General features: G+C 42.6%; 1 protein-coding gene across 1 annotated transcript in view; it reads left to right on the forward strand.

Moving 5' to 3' along the window:
- Positions 1–8,350, forward strand: part of GFOD1 (Gfo/Idh/MocA-like oxidoreductase domain containing 1) — a 55,201-nt gene extending 46,851 nt beyond the window's left edge. The window contains exon 2 of the mRNA XM_081014924.1: positions 4,570–8,350. Coding sequence (XP_080871050.1) covers positions 4,570–5,489 — 920 coding nt within the window. The 3' untranslated portion in view covers positions 5,490–8,350. The remainder of the gene's footprint in view (positions 1–4,569) is intronic.
- The last annotated feature ends 2,042 nt before the right edge of the window (positions 8,351–10,392 follow it).

The following is a 10,392-nucleotide window of genomic DNA, read 5'->3' on the forward strand; positions in this document are numbered from 1 at the left end:
AACCCGAGGTACCACTGTAATTGCTAGGCCAGGAGCATCCACTCATCTGTCTACAGGCAGAAAAATCAATTTTTTATCTTACCAGGGCAAATTATCACAACTTTCTCGCTGCACTCAATACAAACTGAAATAAGTGTGCCCTTCATAATCTTATACCGCAGATACTTCTGTGGACCACCTGAAAATTGCAAATTTTTGCAAAGCTTTTATAATTTAGATACCGTAGTTTTGAATCCAGATTATAAAAGACATTGGTTACATTATACAGGAAGAGGATCTCAATGGTTGTCTGCTTTGCATACAGGCACCCGCAAATTCAATCCCTACCAGTTCAGAATCTCAGGAAGTGGGGATGGGAAAGACCTCCTTCTGGCACCCTGGGATAGATAGACCAGTGATTTGACTTGGGGCCAAACTAAGGACTCAGCTACATTAGGAAAGAAAAAATGTTTTATATGTGTTATAATGTTGTGACACCAGATGGCTCCCGTCTTTCGCCAACGTGATTTCGCATAATGAAGTTTACGACGTGTTTTCCAAAAACGCTTTTTTGATGTGTGTAGATCCAGCCTAAGTGCCAATAAGAGACTTCCTTCCGATGCAAACTACTAGCTTCAGGGGAGGATTTTTCCTTAGGACCTAACAATTAATAGCCTCTCCTCAACTAATGCATGGTTTTTGTTTGTTTTTAAAACGCAAATGACACATTAAAAGCAGACACATTTAACATCAAGTCTAGTTTGTTTCTTAGAATATTGTTGCACGCCACCCCAATCTCAGTGGTACGGTGTTCCAGGCAGTTACCCAGGGTTTGTGTTTCCTTTGGAATTAGTTACAGTGTATATATATTGTTTATTTGCACATATACAGTACACAACCTGAGCCTATGATGGAGGGGTTCACAGCATTAACACCCCAAGAGGAACTTTCTTCTCCTATAGCTGTAGCCTTGAATTCAAACGGAAATCAATCATTTCTGTGACTTTCTGGCTTTCTAGCCTGCTACTTTTCCACTTCTAGTTTCTAGCTCAAATCACCCCACTCTCAACTGTAGTCTTTGCCTTTTTAACCAGCGAGTTGAGGGAACAGGCCCACCTCACTTTCTTTGTTCCCTTAATGGCCCATTACCTAGGCTATCACCTCAAGAGGAATTTGAACCCTTGCTTATAATAACACTTGCTGGATCCAAGGGTTAGAAAGGTCTCGACCTACAGTCTCCTCCCCCACCCCAAACTCATGACAGTATAAAGCAGTGACATGTGCTTACACGGCTGGCTCATTTCAGTCCACTAAGCACTTGCAACTCCTTCCAGGGCCACAGCCAGTCTTTTTATATGCATATGCACATTTGTATAAATCTAAAGTCCTGAGCCAGTGAGATTTTGCTGGTTCTTGTATGCAGGTGACTGAAATTCGGTAATGGGCCTTCTCAGTAGCGGCGCCTGCCCTGTGGAACGCCCTCCCACTAGATGTCAAGGAAATAAACAACTATCTGACTTTTAGAAGACATCTGAAGGCAGCCCTGTTTAGGGAAGTTTTTAATGTTTGATGTTCTATTGTGCTTTTAATTCTGTTGGGAGCTACCCAGAGTGGCTGGGGAAACCCAGCCAGATGGGCGGGGTATTAATAATAATAATAATAATAATAATAATAATAATAATAATATATCTGACCTTCCAGTTGCCAACCCCTGCTGCTGGGGTTCTCAACAGCCCTACAGCAATAAACCAGAACCTTCATGGGAGTTGTGGTGGCAATATTATTATTATTAGGCATTATTATTTGTTTACATTTGGTAGTTGCTTTATACAAAAAAGGTCTCTAAGCGACTCAACAAGATAAAATGCAAACAGGTAAAATCAATTGAAAACCAGCAAATATAAAACAATTCCTAAAATGTTCATCCAACAACACAATATGGGCAAGTACTACCCCAGCCCACCAAAAGACGAGCAACAACAGTGGAGGCTAACTTAACTAAAAAAGATGGGTAGATAAAAACGTGTTTGCCTGGTACAGGCGACTCCCCACTTAGGCGGGAGTTACGTTCTAGGCCCCTGCGTCAAATTGCATAAAGTGGGGAGCACCCTCTGAACACCCTTTAAACGCCCTCTCTATCATTTGGTCTTCAATCCATACCAAAAATACTGTGTCAAAAAATATCCACAACTAAAACAAAGCTCTGGGGCTATGTGGGAAAGTGGCGGCTGCTGCTGTGCTACCCTGCACACCAGCTCTTAGGCAGGGAAGTTGAGCAGCATAAACAAAGTCCCCCTATATCTCTGGTATCTTTGGTGCTTCCTCCACCCTCATTGAGGTGGGTAGGGACACCACCAGAAAGGCCTGTTCATAACATAACGTTTGCTCTTTGCAATACTTCATTTTAGTTTGTAGGATCTTTATGTATTGATACTTGAATTCTCATAGCAGATGATAAGTTATCATCGCCTCTAACAGGAAGTGGCCTACCCACTCTGGGATTGGGCCATACCCGTTGTGATTCCTGAGCAATGCAGGGCTTAAAGGGCATTGCCAATGGAAGCCCAGAAGCAATGGAACAAAATACTCATATATTTGCAAAGGCTGCTGCCAACCACTGCTGTGCTGAGATTTCTACCCCCTTGGCCATATGAATAGTGCCTTTCGGGCTTGGAAAATGTGTTGCAGGTTTCTATAAAGGCAGGATTTCTGCATTTCTGGCTGTATCCCGATCCTAGAGTCCTACGGAGAGGACATACTCTGTTGACAAAGACTTGTTAAGATCACAGATTTACACTGAATAGCTTTGCAGCCAAAGGTACAATTGGAACTTTTACCTATTAAAGGAATGTAGGTCAGCTACATGAATTCTCTCTCTGAAGCCAAACAAACCTAATTTTATATGAATCGAGACACAGTGGGAGATGGTTGGTTTTTAGTAACAAAGGTTCGGAGGCACTAAACAGGCAATCTGGACGTTTGAGGAATAAGCTCAGTAGAAAATAAACATGCCTATGGTTGCCAGATCAAAGTACTAAAAATCAGAGAGGTTTGTTCTGTTAGAGCTGGGAATATTCTGAAATATTCAGTATCCCTTATCTTCTATAGCCATTTCAAACATGCTACCACTAGGGAATATTTTCACCCAGCAAAAAATCCTGGAGCAAGTTATGCAAGGTGTGGCACCATTAAGTCATTCAGAGCAGTGGCTAGGCCTCGAGCAGGTCTCCTGCTGTTTTATCATGAAATTGTGTGTGGAACATCTCACTAGCACCCTTCCGTAACTTTACATCAAGGAGTGTCCCCTCCATGACCCATCTCCTCTTTCAAGAACCCTTGATAAGCTTCTGAGGAACTCTCCAGGAAATAGTTTAGAAACCACTGTTGTGTAGGGTGGCAATACTGTCAAATAAGGAACAATCTTTTAAATCTGGGGTGGCCTGCTTTAAATAAAGGGTTATTTGGTAATCTTACTGAGATGATACAGCTCATGCTGAACTAGAAGCACTTCCTTGCTCTGTTCAGTTTAACCAAGAGGCTTTAGACCTGTTGGATGGGCTCGCTTGCTTCAATTATGCCTCTTTTTGGAGATGGCAGGAATGTCTATGTAAAATGTAGTATCTGTGACCATGAACTGGAGTTAACACTCTTAGTTTTAAGAGATACAGGCTGCATACACACTGGACATTGAAAGCACCCTCCCCCAAAAGAATCCTGGGTGTGTTAAGTATGCAGTGTATTGCAGCTCTGTGATGGGTAAACTGCAGTTCCCCGGAATCTTTGCAGGCGGGGGAATGTGCTTTAAATCTATGGTCTGTACAATAAATTCAAAGTATATATTCAGAAACTTTTTTGAAAAACATAGCTATTGTAATGACGGAAATATGGCTAGAGAATTCAATGGACAGGCAGTACGCATGCAAGGAACTGAATTATAACCCCTGAGATAATACCCAGGTTATTTTCTGTGAGGTAATGCCACCTGTTCCTAAGATGCAGAAAAGCATATTCATCCTTTTAAACACTATATTCTATTTATTAGTACCTTAGCAGGGAATAATAACATTTCAGCTAAATAGGTAAATAAGTTGACAGAACACTGCTGTGTTCAGACAGAACCAGATTTCCCTTATAAACAGTACATATAAACGAGTAGGGAATGTAGTTAATAAAATTTGAAGATGATACAAAATCAGGAAGAGTTGCAGACACTAATAAAGGACGACGAGAACCTCTTGCAAAAGGTTTGGCATGGACCAATGGTTTTTACTCTTATGATGACATGAGTTCCATAGTCACCCTTTTCAGAGTGGCATCATATTTTCTTGCATGCCAAGAAATAAAGCTGTTTGCATGTGGTAATGGTCAGAAGCCCTGAATTCAGCTCACACCACTTTCTCTGTAAGTGAAACTAAAATGGAGTATCTTCACTGTGTCTTCTGGAAGCCATAACAAAAGCAACAATTGTGCGTGAATGATTACCCCCCCCCCCCATATTTATTTAAATGGATTCAACATTTCTGAATTACTAGACTAGACTGTAGGGCCATGAATGTCCTAACCTCACCTACTCTTTCTCTCCAATGTCAGGGATTGGAAAGAACGTCATTTGCGACAGGACAGCCACTCCACTGGATGCCTTTCGGATGATGACAGCTGCGCACTATTACCCCAAGCTCATGAGCATCATGGGCAACGTCCTCCGCTTCCTGCCTGCCTTTGTGAAGATGAAGCAGCTGATTCAAGAGGGCTACGTTGGAGAACTGCTTGTATGTGAGGTACAAGTTCACAGTGGGAGCCTGCTGGGGAAGAAATACAACTGGAGCTGCGATGACTTGATGGGGGGCGGGGGGCTGCATTCGGTTGGTACCTACATCATTGACCTCTTGACCTTCCTCACTAGCCAGAAGGCTGTGAAAGTGCACGGGCTGCTTAAGACCTTTGTGAAACAGACGGACTACATCAAGGGAATCCGCCAAATCACGAGCGACGACTTTTGCACGTTTCAGATGGTCCTGGAAGGCGGGGTGTGTTGCACCGTCACCCTCAACTTCAACGTGCCCGGGGAATTTAAGCAAGATATTGTTGTGGTGGGCTCCAGCGGGAGGCTGACTGTAATAGGCATGGATTTGTATGGGCAGAGCAACAGCTCGCCACAAAAAGAGCTCCTTTTGAAGGATTCCACCCCTGTCAGCAATGCCCTGCTGCCCGAAAAGGCCTTCAGCGACATCCCTTCCCCATACCTCCGTGGAACTATAAAGATGGTGCAGGCTGTCCGTCAAGCGTTTGAGGATCAAGATGACAGGCGGACGTGGGATGGGCGGCCGCTCACAATGGCTGCGACTTTTGATGACTGTCTCTATGCTTTGTGTGTGGTGGACACCATTAAAAAATCGAACCAGCTGGGTGAATGGCAGAACATTGCGATCATGACTGAGGAGCCAGAGCTGAGCCCTGCTTACTTGATCAGCGAAGCAATGCGCAGGAGCAGAATGTCTCTGTACTGCTAGGGTTGTGGGTTTTTTTGGCCACCTCTCAGAAAAACGTGGATCATTGCAGTTCTTTCCTTACAGAAAAAACATGCCATGTGTCTCAGGCCTTGGACAAGGAAGACAATATAGGGAATAAATCCTTGCTATTTAAACCACATTGCCTAGTTGGTGCTGAAATATTAGATGCGTTCGAAATGCTTGCTTTGGTAGTTGTTCGAGACTCTGTTAAAGAGAAACTTGCATTAACTGTTTACAAAATAGCATTATAGGAAGGTAGAACAGCATCCATTTACCACCTACAGGTGCACAGCTGATGCAGTTGCGTTTACTGTGAATAAAAGGTTCGGGGAGGTCTAGTTTGAGACATTCCTCACCAGTTAGCAGGCTGCAAAGCTGGTGACTTATCAGAAAGCCCCTTCCTTGCAGAAAGCAAAACTGGCTGGCTTCTGACATGGACACTTGCAGTCCCGCTGATAATAGCATGCTAATTGATTACTGCATCATTCAGTAACCCATGCACCTGTATCAGTTTCATAGACAGAATAAGAACACTTTGGGTATGACTGTGTTGTGTGACCTGGGAAATTTGGCAGCTTGGTTTTCATAGTTAATAATGAAGGTTTATGTTCTGTTTGGACTCCCCCCCCCCCTTTCAAGGTAACGGAAATAGAAACATGTATATTTTAAAAAATACATGCAGCTCCAAAATAGCAGCATGTTTCTTCTAGGGCCCTGGAAGAATTCAATACGACGCACAACAATCTGTAGATAAATAAGGGTAATTACTTACAGGGTGACCAGCCAGTCTCCTTATGTTCTCGGATTGTTGATAAATTCCAGAGAGACAACCATGTCAGTCTGCCATAACAAAACTAATATAGAATCATAGAGATGGAGGGGACCCTGAGGATCATCTAGTCCGACCCCCTGCAATGCAGGAATATGCAGCTGCCCCTTACGGGGATCGAGCCTGCAGCCTTGGTGTTACCAGCACCATGCTCTAACCAAGTGAGCTATCCATGTTTAGTACTGTGCAAAAGCTTTCATGGACCAGAGCTTACTTTGTTAGATGCACAAAGTAGCCCATCAGACAAGGCGCGTACGGTCTACAAAAACGTGATCGTTTTTTTAAGGTGTCACAGGACTCTTTTTTTCTGACTTGGGGTTTGGTCTTTAGGGCCCACACTAGGACAAGATTTTTTAAAGCATAGGTTTCAACAAAACCTAACATGTTTTAGGAGGAAATTGCACAAAAACATAGCATGATTTGTCCAAAGTCTAGGTGAGATGTAGAGACTGCTACCTGAACAGCTACTAGATAAATTTTTCTTGGCTTGCACATCATCGCTGAGATGACATGGCAGCTTGCACTGAAAAATCTAACTGGGTACTTACTCCTAGAACAGTAAAGGCGTTTACCTTTCCTTTTGGTATCTACTGGACTTTAAATGTATTCGGCCCATTTCACTTCTCTGTAGGTAGTTAATACATTATCTTATTACTTCCTTGCATCATTGAATTCCAGTTACATATTTTTTTTTGGATCAATGCCTTGATGCAGACTCTGCTTCTTCCTTCTCCAACACCTGAAGAGGTTGCCTGTATTTGGAGCAGTAGATAGGAGACTAAAAGATGAAATGAAGGAAGAGTGGGTAACAGCACTCCTCCTAAAAGTTACCTGTACTAGCCATCCCTGATTGTGATGTGCAACAGCAGGATGCACATAAGATGCATGTAATATTCATGGGCAGAGGAGCAGATTTCTGCTAGATGGCACTGGGGGCATCAGATCACGGAAGGGAGAATAAGCTTAGAAGGGGTGGTTGCAAGTTCCAAGAAATGTGAGAACTGAAACACTGTTCTGTACGATTTGACAATACAAATAATCAAAGGCTCTCCATTTGTGTTGCTGTGTTTCCAGCCACCACCTCTTGAAAAGCACTTGAATGACTAGCATATTAACTCTATCATTTATACTATTTTATAGGATTCTCATTTTTTTAAAGATTACCCATCAATCTTATTGGTGTCATTTTGTACCACTGCGGAAAGGTCTAGTCAATTCAATCATCTCTTTGTTTTCCTGTCATTCTCTTATGCTGAATATTGGTCAGGGTGGTGCACTAACAATGTTAAAAAACAGAGAGGAAAATAGAGTACGCAGTTCTATAAATCCTCTTATGTGTAGAATTAGCATGCCATCATCTTTCAGTGATTAATTGCAACCCTCTACTTAATCTGGATCTTAAATGATGCCTTGTTTTTATTTTTTTAACCTTAAATCCAAGTGTACATTTATTGCTGTATATATTTATTGTGTTTTACAAGTGTGTGTGTGTGTGTGTGTACATATGTACGAGAGAGAGAGAGAGAGAGAGAGAGAGAGAGAGAGAGAGAGAGAAGCAAACTAGGTATATACAAAATGTCATTGCATGGGCATTTTATGTACAGTAGATATTTTAAAAGTTATTTATCAAACAAAAAGTGTGTGATAAAACAGAGTCTATATTTTATATATCTATACTGTAGATAGCAAAAACGAAACCGCATTTAAATTATAGCAAGAGGATATGGGAGTATTTTTTAAAGAAAAGGGAAGGCCTGTGGTGGTTTCTAGCATTTTGACAGCTTGGCTACTTTTAATGGAAAGTTGCATTTTGTGGCTCTCGGCTGCAGCAAAGTCTGTCCTCCTCCTCCTTGAAAGGATGGTATCCGTGTATTACTTTTCCATTGCTTGGGGAATGTAGTTAGTTATAGCCAGCCATGAGCATATATGTGCTGCTTAAAACATGGGTTTCCTGCTGTTCTTACATATTTGCACTGTTGGAATAAAGAGAAGCTAAACAGTGAATAAAGACATAAAAGGAAATGGGATTGCAGCTGTCGGCTGTTCCTCAGTTGTGTTTTCTTCCTGCAGTGAAATAGCTTTTCAGTTTTTTCCTGCCATCTCTTACAGGTATACCAGTTTGATTTTACAGACTTGAATGAAATGTCCAATATTCCTGCTTCTGAAAGTTGGGTTTTTTTGGGGGGGGGGCGGGGAGAAGAGAGAAGGGAAGCACAGAGGTAATAAAAGGGTTTTAACTGGTTGCCCATCCCAAAGCTTCTGCTGAAGGGATAATGGATGAATCCTAGAGATTACCATTTTGAGGTGGTGATTGTGGCGTTCGTACAGAGCCCCTGGTTGTCTCACGGACTATTGACCCGTACACCACTAATCCGCTGCCACCAACCAGGTCCTCCCTGGTAAAATGACTTCAGTCTCAGTCAGCTTTTCAATTCATAAAGAAGAGTGTATTTTATTTCAGACTTCAAACAAAACTATTACAGCATTCCAAACAGTGTTCCTCTTTACTTTCTTAGTCTTATGTTCCTCTCTCTATCTCTGCTACCACCCCACACTCAAGGACCAACTGCCCTAACTGTCTCTCTATTACCAACTGCCTTTCCCAACCAGCCAACCCACTCAAACCAACCACCCACCCACCCACAACTCCCAACGAACTAACTCCCAGACTCCTCCCAGAACTAGTTTCATAGACCCACTGACTCCACCCCCCTGGGTCCTGTCTGTGCAATCTATTTAACTATTTCCCCTCCAGCACTCTCTCATATATGGTAACGTCACAGTGATGGATGCTGTAACACTACAATATGACTCCCCTCCCCCCCCCAACTTAATTGGGTTAGGGAAAGTTTAATCTGAGTCTTGCCAGATGCCTGCAGCATATCATTGCAGCCCAGTGACCATCATACATATCAGCTTCACAAACTCTCAGCCAGACACTCAACAGTGGCTTCTTCACATCAATTACCTCCTCAACATGGAGCAAAACAGCTGTGCCATCAGAGAGGTTTACTGAGCAAAAGCTTGAGCTCGTATAACAAGAGACATTGATTGTGTTTTGACTTAGCCCAGAACCCAGTTGAGGTTTCCATTCCTTGATTTGGAACTACTTTTGCCAGGCATCTGCCTTCTTTTAAAGAGCTGCCACTTTTTTCTAGCACGTTCCAGGATTCTCTGATTGTAGGCTAAACTGGGCAGGCACAGAAGACTCCCAGAAACATCATCGTTACCCAGAAAAGTGGATTGGGGGGATTAGTTCAGTTTGCATTTTAACACCAACCTACCTAATTCATTTTCCTATCAAAACATGAATACGTGAATCAAAACACAACTTTCTTTCAAAATTCACACTTCTCCAACCAAAACGGTGTACAGAAATAACATGCATTAGGGGAAAGTGTGCATGAATATATGTTTATTAGTGAAAAGAAACCACATCCCCAAAGATTTGACGTTTTACAATAAGGAAGGTGATGAGGAAATGTGCTGGAAAGTGTGGGATAATGTTTGCTTAATCCATTGTCTAACCTCCCCACAAACAAATTGGGATAAACACTCACTATAAACAGGTTGTCTGGAAATGCTCAAAACCTTTACCCATTTCTTAGGGTGAGATATGTTGGTTGCGAGGCATGCAAATAGGCCTAAGATGAGGATGCACACTCATATATTGGCTGGCTGTTGCCTTAAGTGCAGTGGGGGGTGGAAGAGATTGGCTTTCCTAAGGAAAGGGGTTTGGGAGCCTCTCTACTTGGCCAGGGGTTACAGGTGCTCCAAATACAGTTGATTGCCATCCCCCATCAGCTTTCCAAATAGAGCTTCTCTTGCCAACAAAGGGGCTCAAGCTGGAGAAAGCAGACACACTTGTGCAGATGCTTCCACAACTTTTCCCTGCAATGGCCAGTATGGATATTTATAGCCAATCTTTCTGTGCTAATTCAAAGGCTCCTTTAATATTTGAGGCAAGAGCTCATTAACTCTCAATAGAACCCTGGGGTGTTGTTGTTTAGTCGTTTAGTCGTGTCCGACTCTTCGTGACCCCATGGACCAGAGCACGCCAGGCACCCCTGTCTT

This window comes from Podarcis pityusensis (genome assembly GCF_964106645.2).
Source record: "Podarcis pityusensis genome assembly, chromosome: 7".
NCBI classification, from domain to species: domain Eukaryota; kingdom Metazoa; phylum Chordata; class Lepidosauria; order Squamata; family Lacertidae; genus Podarcis; species Podarcis pityusensis.